The sequence below is a fragment of the Protopterus annectens genome, chromosome 12.part0 (assembly GCF_019279795.1).
Source record: "Protopterus annectens isolate FY-2018-M chromosome 12.part0, PAN1.0, whole genome shotgun sequence".
NCBI lineage: Eukaryota > Metazoa > Chordata > Ceratodontiformes > Protopteridae > Protopterus > Protopterus annectens.
This window is the reverse complement of record NC_056746.1, coordinates 1,143,365,332-1,143,388,394: the sequence shown is the minus strand read 5'-3', so window position 1 is coordinate 1,143,388,394 and position 23,063 is coordinate 1,143,365,332. Positions and strand designations below refer to the sequence as shown.

General features: G+C 44.4%; 1 protein-coding gene across 1 annotated transcript in view; it reads right to left on the bottom strand.

The window, feature by feature from the left end:
* The window catches only part of LOC122817033 (trichohyalin-like), a 1,834,860-nt gene that overhangs the window by 324,018 nt on the left and 1,487,779 nt on the right, over positions 1-23,063 (bottom strand). Inside the window, exon 13 of the mRNA XM_044090165.1 lies at positions 2,336-2,452. Within this exon, the coding sequence (XP_043946100.1) occupies positions 2,336-2,452 (117 nt within the window). The remainder of the gene's footprint in view (positions 1-2,335; positions 2,453-23,063) is intronic.

Below are 23,063 nucleotides of genomic sequence, written 5' to 3'. Positions count from 1 at the left end.
ACTGTAGACATGTGATGATCAAAGGCTAAACTACTATCTATATGTGTCCCCTAAGTCCCTGACTACTGGGTCAACTCTAAGGGGTGTTTTATCAATATGATAGTTACCAGGGATGGATGACTTCCCAAAGGATACTACTATGCATTTCTTGGCATTTAGCTTTAGTCCATGACTCTGACACCAGTTGTTTGTCTGTATCAGCCCCTCCTGGAGAACATTTGTGTAAGTTTGAGATTCAATGACAGCTCCTAATTTGCAATCACCTGCAAATTTAGTCAGCCAGATACCACTGACATTGGCCTTGACTTCTGAGAAGTAAATGCCAAAAAGGAGCGGTCCAAGGACTGATCCCTGAGGGACTCCACTTGTGACTGGCCTCTTTGTAGAGGTGGACTTCCCAATTCTAACTTCCTGGGTCCCGTCTGTGAGCCAGTTGGCTACCCATTGGGTGACATACGGGTTTATACGTAACCTCTTGAGTTTGTCAACAATGCCCGAGTGGGGTATTGTGTCAAATGCCTTGGCCAGGTCGAGTTTGGCAGTGTGAACGATTTTGCCCTCATCCTTGCTTTGGTGACCTTCTCAAAGAAGTCCACCAGGTTGAGTACGCATGATCTGCCCTTTACGAAACCAAACTTGGTTGGGTCCGGTGTCTGGAGGTTTGCTATATCTCTCTGATCATCTCCACGATAATTATTTCCATGGCTTTACATATAAGACTAGTGAGACTTACTGGTCTGTAGATGGCCCACCCTTGTGCAGAGGGATGACTGTTGCCTTTCTCCATTCATGAGGCACAGAGTTTGTTTGGAGGCTACAGTTAAATAGTAATTCTAGAGGCCTTGATAGGTCATGTTTCATGCTATTTAGAAGGCATCCTTTGATGCAGTGTTCTTGGTCTCAGACAGAAGCAGGCCTTAGAGACAGCATTAAGGACCTGTTCCTTAGTGATAGTAGGGGGAGTTATATTTGATGATATTTCCCTCCCTCAGCAAGAGGAGTAAAGCTGAAGCTGAATTTATCAGCCAGGAGGTTTGCTATATCTTCTGGCTCGGTATAGGTGGCACCATTTACAATCAGCTCTGCACACAACTGTGTATTGCCTTTGAGGTTGCGGACATAGTTAAAGAATGCTTTTTGGTTGTTCGTGGCCTGGGAGGCCAAACTTACCTCAAATCTGGTTTTGTTAGACTTTATTTGTCCTCTGAATTGTTTGTTTAGTTTAATTACAGTACTTTTATCCTATTGGGTGCTTCACCTAACTATATTATACCTAACATCCTGAGTTTGTCGACAATGCTTGGGTGGTGTACTGTGTCAAACGCCTTGGCTAGGTTAAGGAAAGCAGTGTGAAATGTTTTGCCCTCATCCATTGCTTTGGTGACCTTCTCAAAGAAGTCTACCAGGCTCGAGTAGGTATGACCTATCCCTGATTAAACCAAACTGCATTAGGTCTAGTTTCTGGAGGTTTTCTGTGTCATTACTGATCATGTCCACGATAATTCTTTCCATGGCTTTGCATGCGAAACTGGTGAGAATTATGAGTGTGTACTTCCCAGGGTCCATTGACAGCCTGCCTTTGTGCAGAGGAATGATGGTTGCCGTTCTCCATTTGTGAGGCCCGACCTTAAAGGTCATGTTTCATGCTATTTAGAAGGTGGCCTTGGATATTGCCAAGGCCCATCATTGCAGAGTGCTTGCCCTTTGAGAGAGCACTGAGGACTTGTTCCCTAGTGACAGTTTGGGGTGTTATAATTAATGGTATTTCCTGAAGACAGAATGGGGGAGAAGGAAAAGTTAGAGATGAATTTGTCTGCTAGTAAGTTTACTTGATACTGTTCTGTAGTTTGATTCATTAACAATAAGCTCTGCACACAACTATGTATTTCCATTGAGGTTGTAGACACAGCTAAAGAATGTCTGTGATTATCCTTTCCTGGGAGGTCAGATTTATCTCAAATTTGGCTCTGGTAGACTATTTGTTCTCTGAGTTGTACATTTAATTTGATAACACTTTTATCCTGCTGGACCTACACCTTCTAATTTTAGCCATGATTTTCTTCCTTCTGTTACACAGTCTATTGATATTACAAGGTCCAACAGAGAAAGGAGATTGCAAAGTAAAACAATCCTGCCTTGAATAAATGGTAGTTGTTACAAAGAATAAGACAAACTACTACATTATAAATGGTCACCTTCAATGCACTATTAATTATGTTACTAAATATGCCTGAAAATGTAATGCCATAATCCATACTAATACATCTATCAAGGCTTCTGAAGGACAGCACTATTTTCTACAAGTTAATTACAAGACAGCACATTGGCTACTCACCAGATTTTGATTTCTTTTTCTTCTTTTTCTTTTTCTTCAACTTTATTCTTAGGAAGTTTTTAAATTTCTTTTCTCTGTTTTTGTCTTTGTCCTTCTCTTTATCCTTATCTTTAATCACTGTAAATACAAACAGTTTTAAAAACTATATTGCTGAGAAAAATTCTGAATGTAGTATGGTTTCGCAGACGCTCTTTTTAAGAAATCGTCAGTATAGATGAGACCCACTCAAAAACATACCCATGAAAATTAGGGTACTGAACTGGTTATCAAAACATAGGAGCAAAATTTAATTTCATCACTGTCTAAATTGAATGAAGAATGCATTGCAAAAATAAAAGACCACCTTCCATCTCACATACCACTTGAAAATCACTCAGTTTCTTGAAACGCTTACCATACCATTTGAAGTACCTTCCCACCCCAGTCTTCCCTAACTATACCAAGTATGCTCTGGATGCACAATGATAACGTCTACGCTACAGGTTCAGACACCAGCAGTGGCTAATGAAGTATTTAAACCCCAAACAAATAACTGGCACAAACATTTTCTTCTGTTTTTTTTTTTTTCTTCAATGAAAGAATACAGTGACATCAGTGTGAGTATAGCATCTGTAAACTGTCAGGAGCAAGTTAGACATCTGCTGTACCTGCAGCATCACAGCATCCTTGAACTGAATGCCTTCTACAAACAAGCAGACAGACCTAGCCCAAGATAAAAATAGTAACGATTTACTAGACATGTCTCGAGTAAGAGTGCAGTTCAGAAAAGCAAGTGACCCTTGACCTCGGAAAGCATTTTTTATTGTTAATTTATTTCAACTTTTATTAAACAACAATATTTGGAATAAAGGGGGAGGGATAACCTTACTACATACAATAAATAAAAAGAACAAACAGTTAAGCAGGTATCTGCAAACCAGTAGTAAAGTAATCGCACAGTGGTAGCAGTACTGCCAACTACCAAACTATGTATTCCTGAAAAAAAAAGTGTGTCACCTACAACAGCTATAGAAATCAGGCATGCATATGAACATATTCAGTTCAGAGCAACCACCTGGGGCCCCTTTTTGCCTTGTCGCCTTGCAGAATATTCCTTTCCTCGGACTAAAGGTTGTCCTCTCCTTTCTAGACGTTACAACAAAGGTAACAATATATTAATATAGTACATTTTGCTCTTATCATTGTTCAGCCTTTCTTCCAAATCATATATGCCTCTCATCACCTCTACTGCCTCTTGTACACTAGGCAAGACTTGCTGCTTCCATTACTTTATTACCGTCTTTGCTGCTACTACAGGATCTAAAAGCCTAAGTTCCGAATTAGATTGTCCCGTTAATGTAATTATTCCCAAACAGTAGAGCCAAGTGTTTAACCTCACATTGTTATCTAGAAAAGGGGCTAATACACCTGACAAATGTCTCACAAACTCTTCTAAGTTTGGGGAAGTCTCAAATATATGCAACCATGGGCCCTGTGTTAAAATGTCACAACACTTCCTAAACTGATGAGCACACTGGAAAACTTAAACCAATCATTTTAAACATACAAAATACCCATGGAGACATTTCCACATATATATTTTGAACTTCTGTGATTGGGTTATGCTATATTATAGCTAGACAAATTTGTTTTTAACTGTTTTCAGATAGCTGAATATTCAAAGTGGCCCCCCCCCCCCAGTCTTAACCAAAGATATGGTTAGACGTCAAATAATTTTCAGACTAAATTTTTTAATGATGACTGACTCCTTACACAGTGGCTGTGACGTTCAGTAGCTCACTAGGCAAGAGTTAATCTTTTATACTGTCTAGCCTACTCTATATTTCACATACAATGCCTTAATCATGATCTGCAATGGTGCAAAATCTCCCTCCTCTATATATTGATGCCTATATGTCAATTCTGGCACCCTATTTAACCAACTATCAGAAGCAGTTAAATTAACCCTAACATATTTGGTCTTATCCAGCAAACTTATTTGGCTTATTGGAAGCTCATCCTAAATGACTTTACTAGAGCTCTTATCAAAATCTTGACTCATTTCTCCTGCAACAATAATGCTGGATGAAATTAAAAGGATAAGAAAAGAAGGGGTAGTGGAAGATCCTAATGGCTCAACATATATCAAATAACACAGGGAAGACTGGGCAGCCCTGATGGGTACCTTTACGTAAAAAGAGTGAGACCAAAGGTCACCCATTTACTTTAACTTGAGCTTATGACCCTTTCTAGACAGCTTGCAGCAACTTAATAAATGTATCTAGGAAAACCAGCCCCTTAATAATCCAAAATAAATATGGTCCATTCGCCACACCAAAGTGAAAATATAACAAGTGGATTCCAGAATTAGAAGTTATGTACTTACCATAACTAGGTATCTGTTTTGTCAATTTTCATTCTTCCTCACTGATGGGTCTCATATCACTCGGCCGCTTTCCAAGACTTCAGAATCAGAGTCTCGAGCTCCTCCCTCTATCCATAACGCACCATACCTTCCTCAACTCCCAAGATCACGTTTGCTGCCCTATAACTGAAAGGATTACAGGAATACTACAGAGAAGAAAATTATCTGAGGCTCAAACCTGGAGCCCATGGGTTCCGAATTTCTTCCAAGCACTTCTCAAAGGTACCAGGCCAGGGGATGGATGGGAGGGACATGAGGAGGAATGAAAATGGACAACACAGATACCTTGTTATGGTGAGTACACAACTTCTAAATCTTATGTTGTCCTTTTCATTCTTCCTCACTGATGGGTCAGAGTCCCAGCTACATGATCCTTGGGTGGCACTCAAGGAAGGATGTACCAGAGCATGATCGAGCCAAAGGATGTGAAACAAATGTTACGAGTCTTAGACCAAGTGGCTGCAGCACAAATTTCATCAAGTGATGCTCTGGAAGAGAAAGCAGATGAAGCAGCCACAGCTGTGGTGGAATGAGTCTTGGGAGGTCGAAGCAAATCTATACCTTTCTGAGAGTAAATGAATGAAATACAGTCCATTATCCATTTAGCTAAAGTGATTTTTGAAACTGCCTGACCTGAATGGTTTGTTGAGAAGCAGTAACAGTTGATCAGATTTCCTATGCATCTTTGTCATGTGGAGGTAGAAACGTAGCTGCCTGTGACCATCTAGAAGATGCAAAAATATTCTCCTTTGTTTGAGAATTTGGGGAAGAAAATTGGTAACTGAATGGACTGGTTAACATTAGACTCCGTGGTCACCTCAGGCATGAAAAATGTTGTTCTTAAGAATACCCCGTCTTTATAAAAAATAATGAAAGGAGGTCTGACTGACAAAACTTGAAGCTCTGATATTATCTTAGTGGAAGTAATAGCTACCAAAAGGATTGTTTTCTAATTGGATATCGCAGCCAGTTGAAGTTTGATGGTGAAGAAACTTGCTCCATCCTAAAAGGATGCTGTGGATGCTGATAAAAGGATCTATATTCTTCCTTGATGCCCAAACTTGAGAACCTGTTTCACTTGTTGTTGTAGACCTTTTTAGTGGACATCATCCGAGATGCCAGGATAATGTCACAGACGGAAGGGGCAAGCCTGGACTTTCTTACAATCACTGGAAGTGGAGAAACCATGCAGTCAATTTTAGGGTGTGAAGATTGGGAAGCTGTCTTTCTGATGGGTGAGAAATGAGATCCTGTATGGGATCCAGAATCCAATGCAGATACCTGAGGTGAGATCAAAGGAAGGGGAACCACAACTGGCAAGGCCAGAAGGGGGCAATGAGGATTACCAAGCTCTTCGACATGCTAGCTTTCTGTAGGACCTTCAGGAAAAACAGAAGTGGAGGATATGCATAAAGGAGGCCCGGGGGCCAATCATGGACTACAGCATCCCTCAGTGACTCCCCTTTGGGGGGATCACAGCAAAATACTTGTTGCACTTGGAAGTTCAGAAGAGAGGTGACAAGGTCATAACAAGGTTGGCCCCAATGGCTGAAAATCTTGTTTGTCATTTACTGCTTGAGGGACCACTTGTGAGGAGTCAGAATGGACCTGCTGAGTCTGTTCGCTAGAAAAATAAGTTATGTACCTACCATAACATTCCATGTTTGTTGTCCTTCATCTTGCCTTCCTTCTTGCTGATTGGGTTTAGAGCCAATCCTCAGCTCCAAGGACCGGCTCCGAACCCAACCAGCAAGAATGAAGGTAAGATGGGACAACATAACATCACTGGTTTCCCATGGAATGCAAGTTGCAATTAGAAAGCAGTATGAAGATATCACCCATTTCCAAACTGTCATGGCCTCCCTGAACAACGGGTACAAACAGGTTTCTCCTTGTTTGTTGATGTGCCAGACTACTGACATATTGTCTGTGTGAACAGCAATCATCCCCAGAGGGAGAATGTTCTGAAAGGCTTGCAACGTTAGAAGGACTGCTCTCATCTCTAGGGCATTGATATGGAGATTGGTCTTGATGGATAACCACATGCCTTTGACCATCTTTCCCTGGTAATGCCCCTCACTGCCCCTCTCCTCCCCACTGGGAAGTGTCCGCGGTCACTGTGGCAACTGGGGGGGGGCTGCCCAGACACAAGTCATCTGATTGCATCCACCACTGTGATGACTCCTGCAGATCAAAGACACTTTTACGGGAAGGAAAAGTGGTTGGTAAAAGATGGACCACTGAACTGTTATGGTCCACTGAAGAACCCTCATAAAGAACCTTGCTAATGGAACTACAGCTATTGCAGCTGCCACTGACCCCAGAGCCCGTAGAATAAGTCTTGCAGGAGAAGGTAGATCTAATAAGTCCTGAACCGAATGTCTTAAGAGATATTATGCAATGCATCAGTAAGAAAGTCACTTCAGTTGTCGTGTCCAACTGTGTTCCTATAAATTCTAGGTTCTGAACAGGAGTCAAGTTTGGTTTTGCTAGATTTATGATGCCCAGGTGGTTGAAGATCTGTACTAGAAAATCCCTGAACTGTAGCAGTTGATGCCTTGTTGGTGCAGTACGGAGCCAAACGTTTAGACAGGGAAACACCTGGAATCCTTTTAGCCTAAGGTGAGTAGCTATGACTGCCAAACATTTGGTAAACCCAAAAGGCTGTGGTGAGTCCAAAGGGCAGTGCTCTGAATTAGTAATGACAGGTTCCCAGCTGAAGGTGCCTGTTGATTTTGATATGGTAGTAAGCGTCCTGAAGATCTACAGAGCACATCCAATTGTCCATGCACAGAAGTTGCAGAATGGGCTGAACTGTAGCCATTTGGAACTTTGACTTCTTGACAAACTGATTCAAGTTGATGAGGTCCAGAATAGGTCTCAGGTCCCCTGTTTTCTTTGGCACTAAAAAGAAGTGAGAATAAGTTTCGAATCCTCTTTGTTCAGACGGGACTTCTGGATGACTTTTTTTTGTAGAAGTTTTTGAACTTATTGAATAGCGCACTTTCTCTGAGTGGTACGTCAGGGAGTTTCCTTCTGGGACCTGGAGGTAACAGGGAAAAGGGAATGTAATAACCTCTGGATATAAAATGTTTAGCACCCAGACATTGTTTGTTATGTTTATCAAGACTTTTAGGTGCAAAGATAGACAACCCCTGACTGCCCCAGAGATGAACAGTGGAGCAACACTTCAGGAGTCCTGATAGGTCCTGGCAGGAAAAGGCTCCCTGAAACTCTGACTTTGTGCCCCACCCCCCCACCTCTAGGCCGGCATGTGCCGTTAAATTCTCCTCCTCTGCCTCTGGAGGAAGTGTCCCCACGAGGGTCCTGGAAAGACCCTTGAGACTTCCTAAACCAAGTTTTTTTCCCTCCTTGCTGATTCTTACAGAAGGTCCTCTGAGGGGTGGAAAACTTGAACCCCACAGCAGACAACCTGAACAAAGAGGAACTGTCAAAGAGGGCGTTAATGAATGATGACTTGAAGGGTTCTGCAAAGTCACAAAGCCAAACCCACGCATGTCTCCAAATGGCTATGCCTGCACTGGCTGCTCATGAGGTGCCTTCCGCTGAGTACGAAAATCAACCTCATTGACCCTGCCGGTTAGCTAAGGTTAAACTATTCCCGGCTCCACAAAGTCTGCTCTTCAACTTTTCCCTTGGAACTAGACAAACCGTCAACTTAAGCACTCAAACCATTCATTTCACAGTCCAGCACTTGCTCAAAACTCATACAAGCACTAATTAACCCTAGCACTAGACCCCCTATACTGTCCAAAAGGACAAGGCTCTCTATTCGTCCCTACCAGCTAATCAGTAAAACAGCTCACTTTACCTATTCAGGCATGTCCAAAGGGCAGTTTCAGGTGTACTCTCCAGTCCAACTGGTGAATCTGGGCATTTTGAGGCAATGTTACAACTACCTCACGTACACAGACAACCCTCTCCTTCTACCACCAAACACTAATATATGCGAGAGATGCAATTATACAGCCAAACTGGAGGCAAAGCTCTCTCAACCCAAGACTGGAACTGACAGTCAAGAGGAGAAGGAAAACCCTTGCAACACACCACCAGTCCCACAAAGACCTACTAAACCAACACCGGCAAATAACACACACAAATACATGAAAACATACTCTGAGGCTCTAAATAAAAATCTGCAAAAGCAACAGAGACCTCCAAAGCAGACACCCAAGCAACCTCCACACCCCATCACAAACCATGAAAAGTACAGTTGTGTACACTTACCATAAATGTAGATGTTCGAGTGTCTTCACTGTTGCAGTCATCACTGTAGGGTTCTTCCTGCCAGCAGGCAGTCCTCGTTCGGCCAGAATCCTAAAGTCTGGGTCTGGCGTCGGCTGTTCAGTCATGCTCCCTGACGTCAGAGAGCCTGGAGTACAAAGCTGCCAGCCGACGCCATGTTCTCCAGTTTTTCTTGCCCCAGATGTCAGGTGCCTAAAAATGAAGGCCAATAGTAAAAACCAAAAAATAACATACCACAAACCCCATAGCCTGTAGCAAATACACCTCAGAAGAAAGGTCAAGTAGGTTAGCACACTAGTGTAAGTATAAGAGGGGACAGGAGGGAGGGTAACCCAGACTGCAACAGTGAAGACACTCGAACATCTACATTTATGGTAAGTGTACACAACTGTACTATGTTCATCGTGTTTCACTGTTGCAGTCATCACTGTAGGGTTGAATCCCAAAGCTGAGATAAGGGGTGGTGGTTATAGAGAAGAAGGGGCAGCTAGAAGGCCCTGCAAGACTGCAGAAACAAAGCCTGCCCTAGACTTAGAGTAAAGAGGGAGATTACAGTGCTTAGAGAGAGTATGCACTGAACTCCAAGTTGCAGCTTCCAAAATATCTTTGGTAGGTACTCGCCCGAGAAAGGCAGCTGAAGTAGCAGCAGCTCTGGTAGAGTGAGTCCTAATTTTTCCTGGGATTTGCTTTCCATGATGAGAGTAACAAAATCTAATTCCATGCGCAATCCATTTAGAAATGGTCTGTTTTGAAATGCCTTTACCTTGGGAGTTTGTTGCATAAGAAACAAACAGTTGCTCTGTTTTCCTGATATCCTTGGTTCTGTCAAGGTAGAAATGAAGTTGTCTGTGTACATCCAAGGAATGCAAGATCCTTTCCCCCTTATTTTGTGGATTATTGAAAAAAGTTGGCAGGTGAATAGTTTGATTTAAAGCCACTTTGGAAACCACTTTAGGCATGAAAGTAGGATTAGTCCTTAAAGACACCCTATCTTGGTGAAAAATAATGTAAGGTTCCTCAGCCATGAGTGCTTGTAACTCCGAGACTCTCCTGGCTGAAGTCAAAGCCAGAAGGATGGCTGTCTTCCATGATAAATACTTAATATCAGTTGTGGCAGCAGGCTCAAAAGGAGGCAGAGTGAGTTTTTCCAGAACATAGTTGAGGTCCCAGGCAGGTATGGGTGGTGTCCTAGGGGGCCTTAAATTCTTTGCTCCTCTGAGATATTGTTTCAGAAGTGGATGTGAAAAGATTGGAGGGTCTGTATTGTAATGTGCAGAGATAGTTGAGGCATGAATTTTTATGGAGGAGAAGGATAAACCCTTATGTAGCATGTCTGTTAGGTAAAGCAATATCAGAGGGATATTAGGAATGAGAGGATCCGAATCCTGAGCATGTATCCAGGTGCAAAATCTCTTCCATTTGCCTGCATAAGATTTTCTAGTGCTAGGCCGTCTGGCTTCTAAGATAACATCCATGACCTTTTTGGGAAGGGAAGGATTATTCATAGACCCTGAATTCGCCAGGCTGCCAGGCTGAGAGTTTTGATATGAGAGTGCAGAACCTGGCCCTGGTGTTGGGACAAAAGATTGGGAATCTGAGGCAAAATCCAAGGTGGTTCCTGAGGTAGATTCTTCAGTGTTGAGTACCAGAATTGACGAGGCCAATTTGGGGCCAGTAGAATCATCATTTTTGGCTTGTCCTGCTTGATCTTTAATAACACCCGTGGTAGAAGAGGTAGTGGTGGAAAGGCATACCCCTTGAGGTTTTTCCAACTGAATGATAGTGCATCCACTTTCCATGTTAGCTTGTAAGAAGTCCTTATGCAAAAAATCAGTAACTGGTGGTTGAGGGGGGATGCAAATAGACCTATGTCCGGGCAGCCCCAGGCTTCTGTAATCGTCTTGAATATGTGGGTGCCTAGCATCCACTCGTGTGGGTCTGACAGGTTCCTGCTCAGGCTGTCTGCCAAAGTATTTTGTTTCCCTGGCAGGAACTGAGCTTGTAGATCCACTTTGCAGGCTAGTGCTGTGTTCCACAGAGTCATGGCCAGTCTGCAAAGGGGGTAGGAATGTGAGCCCCCCTGCTTGTTTATGTACTACATAACTGTGGTGTTGTCTGTTCGTATCAGTAGTTGTCCTGGTTGTAGAAGATCCCTGAAAGCCAAGAGGGCATTCTGTACAGCTAACATCTCTTTTAAGTTGATATGTAGGTGCTTCTGATCCTCTGTCCAAAAACCTTGCAGACCCTTTCCCTGCAAATGGGCTCCCCATGCGTAATCCAAGGCGTCCGTGGTTAACACCTGGCTGGCTGGAGGTAGACTGAAGGCTTTGCCTTTGTTGTGAAGACATGCCATGGTCCACCAATGGAATTCCTTTTGTAGGCAAGGCAAGACAGCAATCTGTGTGTCTAGACTGTGGCAATGCTGTGACCATACACTTTTTCGGTACCATTGTATTTTTCTCATGTGTAGTCTTGCATTTGGAATGAGAAGGATGCAGGAGGCCATGTAACCCAAAGCCTGCAGGAATTTCCTTGCAGTAAGCTGAGTTATAGAAGCCAAAGCTTTGAAAGTGGAAGCCAGCTGTAGTTGTTTTTCAGATGTCAGGAATGCCATCTGGGTTGTTGTGTTTAAAAGAGCACCCAGAAAAGTTATCTGTTGTGTGGGGGTGAAATTTGACTTTTTTATGTTCACAGTGAATCCCAGAAACTTGAGAAGATTTTGAACAAATTGCAGGTGCTGGAGTAAAACATCCTTGCTGTCTGCTTGAATAAGGCAGTCGTCCAGATAAGGGTAAATTTGAATACCATTGAGTCTGCAATAAGCTACTACTGGTGCCAGGCACTTGGTGAAGACCCTGGGCGCAGTAGACAAGCCAAAGGGCAGCGCAGAGAATTGGTAATGTTTGAGCCGCCTTGAACCGGAGGTATTTTCTGCACTCCTGTCTGATAGGGATGTGTAGGTAAGCCTCCTTTAAATCCAATGTCACCATCCATGCATTTTTGCTCAACAATGGCAGGAGCTGCTGCAGAGTAAGCATTTTGAACTTTGGTATCTCCAGGAAAGTATTTAAGACTGACAGATCCAGGATGGGTCTCCATGAGTTTTGCTTTCTGGGAACTAGAAAGAGCCTTGAGTAAAAGCCTTGCCCCGTCTCTGATTGTGGAACCAATTCTATGGCCCTCATAGCCATGAGGGAACCCACCTGGTTTAATGCCTCGGACCATTGGTGTTTTGGTAGGTCTGGCCATCCGTGTGGTCTTGGCAAGGTATGAAAGTGGAATTTGTAACCTCTTGAAACTACATCCAGAACCCACTTGTCTTGGGTTATGCAAGTCCAATTTTGTTGAAAAAGGGAGAGTTTTCCTCCTAGAGGGGCATCCAGGAGAGAAGTTCCTGGAGCCATGCAGGGGGAGTCATTGAGCCTGTTTTCTGTAAGATTGAGGTCTGTCCTCTCCACCCCTGGAGGTAGAAGCATGCCACTGTCTAGGTCTGTAAGAGGTCTGTGTTTGAGGCCTCCCTCTGGTGTGCCTATATCTACCCTTCTGAGACCTGTCCGGGCTGGGAAAAGACCAATTTTTTGTTGGACAATTTCTGCTAAATCTAGGGGGCTGAACTTGTAAGAAATCCTTAACCGTTTGCATGGATTTTGCCGTATCCTCCATTTTCTTTATCACCTCTTCAGCCTTAGGCCCAAACAAAACATTATGCTGAACAGGAGCATCCAGTAACTTGGCTTTCACTTGATAAGGTAAATTTTGTTCCTTTAACCAAGCAAGTCTTCTAATGACTGTGCCAGAGGCAGCCGCCCTGCAAGAAGCCTCCAAGGCATCAAAACCACAGAGTAAAACATGCTTCCCCACTTGTTCAGTAGCATGCATCAAATCATGTAATTCCTTATTATCTGCACATGCAGAAATGGTGCCTAACTTTTGTTTCATAACAGACAGTAAAAATTGCTGATATTTTAGCATATGAAATTGGCAATTTAAAGCCCTAATTGATAAAGTAGCAGAAGTATACACTTTTTTGCCCCATCTCTCCAAAGCTCTGGAATCCTTATCTGTCGGAATAGGATTTTTAGCAGAGGCAGCCTTAACCCCCTTAGGACCCTGAGAAATGGTTTCTGGATCAGCAGTAGGATTTTTGTAAAGGAACTGGTGGGAGTCAGGAACCCTGTAATATCTGTCGGGCTTAGCAGGGGCTGGAGGAAAGGAGCCAGGAGTTAAATTAGCCTCAGAAAAGGCATCATCCACAATATCCAAAATAGGAGGAATAGCCAGGGGTCTATGTTGGGGAAGAAGAAGGAAATCCCTGAGCCTTCTCTTAGATTCCAAGTACTCCTGTCCCTCCCAGTGAAAATGTTCCCTCATGTCATGTAAAGTCTCCCCAAAGGAAAAATCCTCAGGGGGAGAAGCAGAAGGAATAGATTCCTCAGCATCAGAGTCCTCATAAGGAGGGAAAGAATATTCCTGTTCAGAGGAAGACACTGAAGAAATAGATGCCTGATCAGAAGATTCATAATCCAACTCTTGTCTTGGCCTTTTGTCTGGAGGGGGATGAGAACCCCTAATCATGGTTAGCAAGTCCCCCGCCATTTTAAGTAACTGTTTCTGGGATTTGGGTCCCGGATCAGAAGAGGCCTGGGCTGGTGTCTTAGATTTAGAAGGAGTCTTTGTCTTTGTCCTTGGGTTTGTCTTCATCAGAAGCTGTGTTGGCCTGAAAACCCCCTCAGAAGCCGGTACCTGCACAGCGGCTCCGGACCCATCCGAGGGAGCATTGTCCGAAGGTCCTGCAGCTGGAGTGCTCAAAGGCCTAGTTGGCTCCTCGTGGGAGTCCGTTTCGGCTATCGGTTCCGAAATGGCCAACGACAGGGGCTGCAAAAGCGCCTCACTGACGACGGCCGAACCTGAAGTTGGCTCTGGTTGTGAAACGTCGTCTGATTTGGACCTCGGAGGCCTGTCCTTATCCTTGCGTCGTTTGTGAACTCCGGTAGTCAGAAGCGTGTCCGACGACATTTTATAATTAAATCGCCTACCAAAGTAGTGAAAAGCAAAATCGTACCTCCGCTTAATTGTACGTTGGTTAAATCTAGCACAAAACCGACAACTAGCTACGTCGTGGTCAGGGCCTAAACAAGGAATACAGTAAGAATGGAAATCCTTATGAGGTATTTGCTTCCCAGAAGAAATGCAATTATTAACTTTTTCTGACATCGGACTGGAGCAATAAAAAAGTTTCCCCAACGGGGTACTTAGCTTTGAGAAGAAGAAGTAAGTCTTCGGACTGAAGCACGAAAAAATATCAGGAGTCAGCCAACCGGCACTTGCGAACTGCTTTCACCGCACAGCAAGAAAGACTGGAGAATATGGCGTCGGCTGGCAGCTTTGTACTCCAGGCGCTCTGACGTCAGGGAGCATGACTGAACAGCCGACGCCGGATTCAGACTTTGGGATTCTGGCCGACCGAGGACTGCCTGCTGGCAGGAAGAACCCTACAGTGATGACTGCAACAGTGAAACACGATGAACATCACATACTTTACATAATCAGTGTACCACACAATCACAGCCCTTAAGGCAAAATAATATACCCAACACACTAGTAATAGGCGACTCTATAGTCAGGCACACTGATGTCCCACTAACTAGGCTGGACAAGGAGAAGGTTACAGTTAGCTGCCTGTCAGGTGCCAGGATCCGCCACATAACACGAGCACTTAGGTCACTCCAGAACAAGTACAAATACGATTCTGTCATTGTCCATGTTGGTGTGAATGACCTGAGATGTACCTCCCTGGGCTACATGAAAAGAGACATGGAAGAGCTCTCTGATCACGTAGCCCAGGCCGGTATGACCCTGACCCTGAGTAGCATCCTGCCCTCACCAAGAATGATGCCACAGTATAAAGAAAAAAATGATAAATTTCAACAATTGGCTAAGTTTCTGGTGTCATTCAAAGGGGATCCAGTATTTGTCCACCTGGGATGACATGCTCGATAAGCCACGTTGCTTTGCAAGAGATGGCTTGCACCTGTCACCCTTAGGCTTTCAAATACTGGCCAAGGTTTTTGCCGCCCCCCCATAGTGCCTTTTTTTAGGCAAGGTTCAAAAGACAAACCCACCACCGTAAATGGCACAAGTAACCAAAAACTGAGGGTAATGCTACTCAATGCCAGAAGTCTAAACCTCAAAATGCATGCACTCGCAGCACTCCTCAGTATGGAGAACATCGATATCTGTGTAGTAACAGAAACATGGTTTAAGGCTCCAGAGAGCACCCCAGCACTACCAGGCTACAACTCATACCACACTTTTCGGCCACAGAACCGTGACCGAAACACAAAAGGTGGGGGTGTATTCATATTCATCAAGGATACCGACATCTCCAAGTTAGTGGCACACCACAATGCCTCAGAGATCATCCCATGTGCAACTAACAACGGGCAAAACTGCAATTCAAATTGTAGCTTGCTACAGATCACCCACCATGACCCAGGACCCCCATTTCACGTTTCTGGAGACACTGGAAAATATGAAGGTCCTACCAAACTCCCTAACATTGGGTGATTTCAATTACCCAAACATTAACTGGGAGAACTACTCAAGTACTAACTCCCTTGCCCGACGCTTCCTAGAATTTATAAACTCGAATACCCTGGATCAACACCCCCACCAGAGGTAACAACATATTGGACCTGGTCATCACCAACATGGGCGACCGGTGTTCTACACCGGAGGTCAAACCCTCGCTGGTTAGATCAGACCATAGACGAATCACTCTGGATATCCACATTCTGTCCCCACCCCCAATCAAGGAAACCACCGTGAAAAACTTTTCAAAAGCAAGCTTCACGTTACTTAAGACCGAGGTGGAAAGGTTCACAGCCCCCATGCTAAAGGACAACGCTGTCTAAGCTGCTGAATCCCTTACAAAGGCACTCTATGAGCACCTGCAAGAATGCATGGCTCATGCTATCCCAAACAAACCCAAGACTCACTCCTCCAAGAAAAGGAAACTAGTCTGGTGGACCCCTGCCATAAACAAGCTATACAATAGGAGGAAACTAGTGCAGAAAAGAGTAAAATCCCAAGAAGGGAAGACATCCCTGATCAGTATCAGCAAGAAACTACGTTCCCTCATAAAATCATCTAAGGCTAGCTTTGAAAGAAAAACTGACATGGATTCCAAAGATAACCACAAGACATTCTTTAGCTATGTCATGAACCTAAGTGCGAACTCTCAGATCTGCTCTGAGTTAGTGCAGAATGGCACAAAATACACTGAACCGACTGATATTGCCAACATTCTGGCAGACAGGTTTAGCGCAAACTTCACCCCCCTCTCAGCCCCTAAAGGGCCCATAACCATACCAGAAGAATGTAGTGTCCCGGCAATCACTGACATACAGGTTAGAACAGCCCAATCCAAAGCCAAAAATACAGCTTCAATGGGGCTGTGTCTTACACGAGCTCCAAAATGAACTAACCCCTCACCTAAACACACTGTTCAAACTCAGCCTCTCTACAGGCTACATACCAATAGAGTAGCTCACAGCAACAGTTATCCCGCTCCACAAAGGTAGAGCCACAACGGACCCTGGGAACTATCACCCTATAAGCCTGGTCTGCAAGGCTATGGAGCGTATCATTGTGGAATTAATTAACAGAGACATTGGGAACCTTCAAACATTGGACCCTACCCAGTTTGGCTTTGTTAAGGGCAGATCATGCCTCCTAAACCTGGTGGACTTCTTTGAGACAGTTACCAAGGCTTTAGACGAGGGAAAGGAGGTCCACACAGCCTACCTAGACCTCGCAAAGGCTTTCATCACCATTCCCTATTCTGGTATTATAGACAAGCTCACCAGCCTGAACATAAACCCCTACGTCATGAGATGGGTTGCTAATTGGCTCATGGACAGAACCCACACAGTGAGAGTTGCAGACTCTAGGTCCAACTCTAAACCAGTTACAAGTGGCGTCCCCCAGGGCAAAGTCCTGGGACCCCTCCTGTTCAGTATATACTTCTCAGAGGTACAGGCAAGCACAGGACTATGGCTGACCAAGTTCGCAGACGACTGCAAACTGGGGGTCATAACTGACTCTCCAGCTGATACATACATCATCCAGAAGGGTCTCACTAAGTCGGATACCTGGTGTCAAAATCATGGCCTCAAGCTAAATGCCAAAAAGTGCATAGTCATCCCCTTTGGAAAAAACAAAGTACCCGTGAACTACCACATACGTGGTAGTCCCCCTAAATACAGAAAATGTAATAAGGGATCTGGGGACCCAAGTAGATAGTAATCTCTCCTTTGATAATCATATTGCCAAGGTGGTTAGAAAATCCTTCTATGTGGCTCACCTAATCACAAAAGGGTTTGCATCTAGAACAAAAGGGGTTACTGTGCCCCTCTACTCATCACTCATCAGACCCATCATAGAGTACAACGCCCCATTTGGGATGTAACTTACAAGACATCTGCAACAGCTGGAAAGACCACAAAAGTACCTCACCAAGAGGATTACTGGCCTCAAACACATGCCCTATGCATCCCGACTGAAGAAACTCCAGCTGTACTCAGTTGCATACCGCTTACTCAGAGGTGATCTCTGCCTGACATACAAGATCATGTCCAACCCAGAACTGATGGACATGCTCCACCTAAAAAAAAAAAAACAAATCCCCCAGAGCCACACACTCTAGGGATCTAAGCCTCACCATAAAGATAAATAGGACAAGCTGGAGGGATAGATTCCTGTCCCAGAGACGACTCATGCTTTGGAACAGGATTCCAATCTACATTAGGCAGAGCCCCTCACTAACACTCTTCAAGAGAAACCTTGACGAGTGGATGGGAAACAGAAAATTTACCCCGGGGATCACTGCAGTGGCTCTGCTGGACAGAGGCACAGGGAACTAATGACTCTGCTGGACCGAGGCACAGGGAACTAATGACTCTGCTGGACCGAGGCACAGGGAACTAATCTAAGGAGGCATTGGAAGCCAACACATTCTGGCTAGGCTTATAGATGCCCTTGGGCAGATAGCCTAGTACTTACCTATGAACCTAATTTGCAAGGAAATAAAGAGTAGCCAGCTGGGGAGAAACCTTTTTCAAGTCCTCCTCCAACATGGTCTCTGCAACAGATTTGGTTAATTCCTTAACCAGGTCTCTCTGCAATTGGGTGAAGTCTGCCAAATAGTTCACCGACCTCACAGCAAAAGTAGCTGAGGCGTAAATGCGCTTTCCTTGTCTGTCCAACACCCTAGACTCATTGTCTGGCGGATGGACAGTGGAGATTTATTCGGTTAGCCCATTTTTGTGGCTGCTACAACAATAGCATCTACCGAAACATCTTTACTCCAATGTGGACGATCAAAGGGTGGGCTAAAGACCTATTGGGGCTCTTCGGGATAGGCTTGACCATGTCCGGTTCCATCCAAGCCCAGCAGGAAACTAAATCTATCAGCTCATCCACTGGGGGAAGACACCCGGGGCATAGATGGGTCCACCCAGAAAGCCGATTCTTCAAAAGGAGGAGGCTGGGAGGACCAGACACCTTTCTGCCTAAGGCAGTGCTGGTGAACTTTTTGGATTCCGCATGTCAAAAATTCAGAAAATGCCTAACTTGACTCTGCTTGGGTGCCCCCCCCCCCCCCAAAAGTAAAATAAATAAATAAAACAGCATGGCTCTCAATACATCAGGGATAAATCTCAACAGAAACAGAGACAAATCTAGAAATAAGAAACATGGACAGTTTTAAACTACTAGTACTATTAATTTGAGACACTGACAGAAAAAAAAAATGAACAAGAATTAATATACATTTTCTGAAGTAAAATTAGTCTATAAATCTAATTATTGTCATTAAGTGTAAAAAGTTGCCAGTTTTAGGAGGGATTAAGAGGGACAGTTGAGAGAAATGCAAAACAGCACACTCCTAGAAATGCAGACTACCTGCCCTTTGCAGAAGTGTAACCACAAAGAGAAAATGAAGTCAGCAGTGTCCTTTGCAGACTCTATCGAAAAAGTATACCAAAAAAGTCTTTGAGGTTAATAACTTCCTCACCTCTGCAGCAGTGTTACTGAACTGGCTTCTAGCACAAAATAATTCAATGCAGTTCATACAAGCAACAAATGCAAAAGCAGCTTCTTTGGTAACTCAGGTGTTGATGAACGCTGGTGTGTCACACAAAATATCGTGGTGTGTCACGTTTGACACGTCATAGGTTTGCCATCAATGGCCTAAGCAGTTCTAGGATATCTCCGAAAGAGACACTGTCAGGTAGTGATCGGGGAGATCCTTCTCCCTCATCGAAATTGGTGTCCTTCATGAACAGACTACATAGGGGAGTCTATGTGTCTCCTTTTACACTTTTTCTTTTGAGGGGCCTCCTCTGTGGGGTATTCCGGGGAGGTGTCAGAAGAAGGGAGGACTTCCCAGGGGGAAGTAACCTGGAGGCTCCTTGGGACACACTGACCCAGGACAGGAGTGATGGGCTCAGTGCTCAGATGTGATGAAGGACGGGGCAGAACCTGGTTGTAAGGAAATGACTCTCTAATCCTACAGAAATCCCTTTCTGCAATCTGGAAGGCTGACAGACTCGGTGAGACTGCCCCCCTCTCCCTCGGAGCAAAAGTCACTGGAAGAGAAAAAGAACAGCCACCCATGGATCCAAGACCCCTGAAAGAACCAGACCCAAGCTATTGGAAGGCCAAAGCTCCAAGGGGAAGTGACAGATCTAACAAAGGTGGACCCGAAGGCAACCCCCTAGAGTTGGTGTCAACATCTCGGCTCAAGGACCCTTCTTTGATTCAAAAAAAAACAGAGCAGGACTGGCCAGGGATATAGTCAAAGTCAGGGAAGGAAGCTTCATCAGATCTGACATAGACTCTCTCAGGTACCCAGGCTCCTGGGATTCCAAAACCTGAGGTCGGTTCGGAAAAGGAGTCTGCAAGGTAGGAGAAAAATCACTCAAGGATCCAAGATGGAATGGAGATGGCAAGACCCCCATCTGGATCTGCACCTTGAGGAACTTCTGCATCATCCTGTCCATATCAGTCCTGGTGAAGCTTTGGGAAGGCCTGGAAGATCCCCAGGAAGCATGCCTTGATTTGGATGGAGTTTAAAGGACCTTAGAGGGAAAAGCTGGGGATACTGGTTTCATGTAGAACGCCGGTATAAGGTTCCTAACCACTGGATCCAAAGCTTTGGGATCCAAGGAGGTGGTGTCTGGAGTGGGGGATCCTGAAATCACAATCAATCACTCTTTACGGACACATAGGGGACCTAAGATCCGTAGCTGACTTAGAAGTGCTTGGAGCTGAGGAAGATGGATCTGATAGAACCTTCAGATCAGACACTTGCTCCGACATGCTCGGAGCCACAGACTGTGGCTCCGATCAGATCTTTGGATCAGACAACTACCTGGAGGTGCTCGGATCCAATGTGGACTGATTCAAGACTCTAGGTCTTTCCTGACCATACTCTGAAAAGTCCCCTGAGGAATCTCAGAGGGGGGTGCTTGGAGGCAAGCACTACCATCCGGCATCCTTCTCCGGGTCTACCGTAGGCTTTGCCACTGCTGTCCTGCAGGGCATCCTCTCTTCCCCTTAGACACCTTTCTCCCTCCTTTCAGCTTTGGAAATCTTCTCAATATTCAGGACTGCAACAGTGAAACACTAAGAACACAGTACAACTCTATACACTTACCATAAATACAGATGTTGAAGTGTATTCACTGTTGCAGTCTTCTTTCCCTCCCACCAACCCGGTCAGCCTATGTACGTGGATCCTGTTTTGCTACTCAGCCAAGGGACCCCTCCTCGGCTGGCTTCCTATGTTAGGTTCTCCTTTGGTTACCGCCTATCTATTTAGGGCTTCTCCTAGTTGAAGGCAAGAAAACACTGGTATCATGAAACAGTCTAGCTACCTTTATACCTGAATGTACTGACATCAGTCAAGACATCTACCATCCTAGGAGCCAGAAAAAAATTTCTCTGGTAGTCGGGCCGGCTGAGCGCTTTCACAGCAGGAAATCCCAATAATCAGGACTGCAACACTGAAACACGAAGAACTTCAAGCAAGAAAGCCCTCATGAAATGGTAAAATATTTCCCAAGACACCAATCAATTTAGTTGGATCTACTGTAAGAGGAATATGTACACTTGCTGTGGTCAGCAATCTCACTCCCTTCCACTACTGCAAATTAGGCATCTCATACCTTTCCAATAAGTATGCTCTATGCCCCACAACACCAAATGAGACACTATCAAAATGCTATCAAAATGCCTGCTCCCCTTCTTTTTCTGTTAAGTTCTGAAAAAAAAAATGCATGTTTAAACCGAGCTGCCAGCTTCTGATGCTGCTTGGAAGTCAGACCGGTTTCCCAAAAGCATAGGATTTACAGCAAGAAAGTGCAACTGTTACCAACTTTACCCAACTGTAGAGTCATAACATTAGCCACAGGCTGAGGACCGACATTTGGCCAGATTTTAAGAGCAGAACTCCCTTCCTCCTCTGCTGGGCTGAATTCACCTTCAATTATAATGTCCTTATGTATAGGGTATAAAGGTACAGTTGGCCACTCCACATTCTGTTCTTTCTTGCCTCCACAAAGGGTAAAGCAGGAAGCCTACAATTTCTCTGTAAGCTAAGATCTCATGTTATCAAAACCAAAAGGGCCTGGCTAAGGCCCACCATTGCCACCCTTCCTGAAGAACCTTAGCAACAGTAGAATAACGGGACTATATCTGTAAGGAAGGGAAGGGGAATGGGTACCCATCCCACACCCTGGCTGCCATAAGGTAGAGTGCATGGAGGGACGAACTCAGGACAGCAGGAATGACCACATTCAAACATCCACAAGCATGGTAAGTTGATACACAACTGTATTATGTTCTTTGTGATGATCACTGTTGCAGTCATCACATTTGATTCCAAGATCTGACTCCTAAACACCCTGATGGTGGCTATATTGTTGCGAAAGGAGGGTAGCATGTCTAAAGTAAGCCCTGCTCTTGGCTTGGAAATCAGGTCTAACCTGAAATGCCAAAAGAATGTATGGAATGTGGACCAGTTGGTCACAAACACAAACCCCTTTAAGAATAGCAGTAGAAGTATCTGTGACCTTTTTGGACTACAAGCTGATTATTCTTTCTAGAGGATTACTGTGAATTTTGTGGCAGAAGTAATACACTGGGCCGTCTTTTAGAAGCAAGTTTGCTTGGTGACATGCAACTCATTCTTATTTTCAGCAAAGACCACAAACTGATCTGCCTTTAAACTCCTTAGTCAACAAGTTACTATCAAACATCTAGAAATGTGTGATCTTTTTTCTTTTACTCTGAGAGCGTGGAAGAAGACACAGCACCTATCCTGATGAAAGGTTAAGGAATTATTATTTACAGATCATGGCTTTGTGCTCAGACACTCTCCTGAGAAATGACTGCTATTACAAATGACTTTTCCCAGGACAAATGTTTTAGGGAAGCTGCTGGCTCACAGGGTATTAAGGTCAGTTTTTCCAGCATAAAACTGAAATCCCAAGTTGGTATCAGTGTCTTCCTTGGAGGTATAAGATGGAGGGTACCCCTCAGAAATTTCTTGGCTGGTGGTCTGGATGCCAGAAGAGGTTCTAAAGGTAGATAGGCAGAAAAAGCAAACATATGTATTTTCAAAGAAAAGTTACGCCAGTGAGCAAAATTGGGAGAGATACTGAAGAACTGCATGCACATTCACCTGTATAGTGTGCAGGTTCCAGTTTTGGCACCAGCAGGAGAATCTCTTCCACAAATGTAGGATCTCCATGTACTTGAGTCTTAGCCCACTGCAAATCCAAAAGTAATACTGGTATGGATGCTGCCCAAAGATGCATCTATTGGTTGGCTCATGTGTCCCTCAGGAACCACTGTAATTTCCTCATGGGTAGCCTGGCTACACAGACCTTCAGAATGATGGATACGATGTGCCCCAGATGCTCAGGGCCTGCCTGGCCATCCATTTGCATCTCGGTTCCATAAACTAAAACAGGTATCGGTTGAGGACTGCAC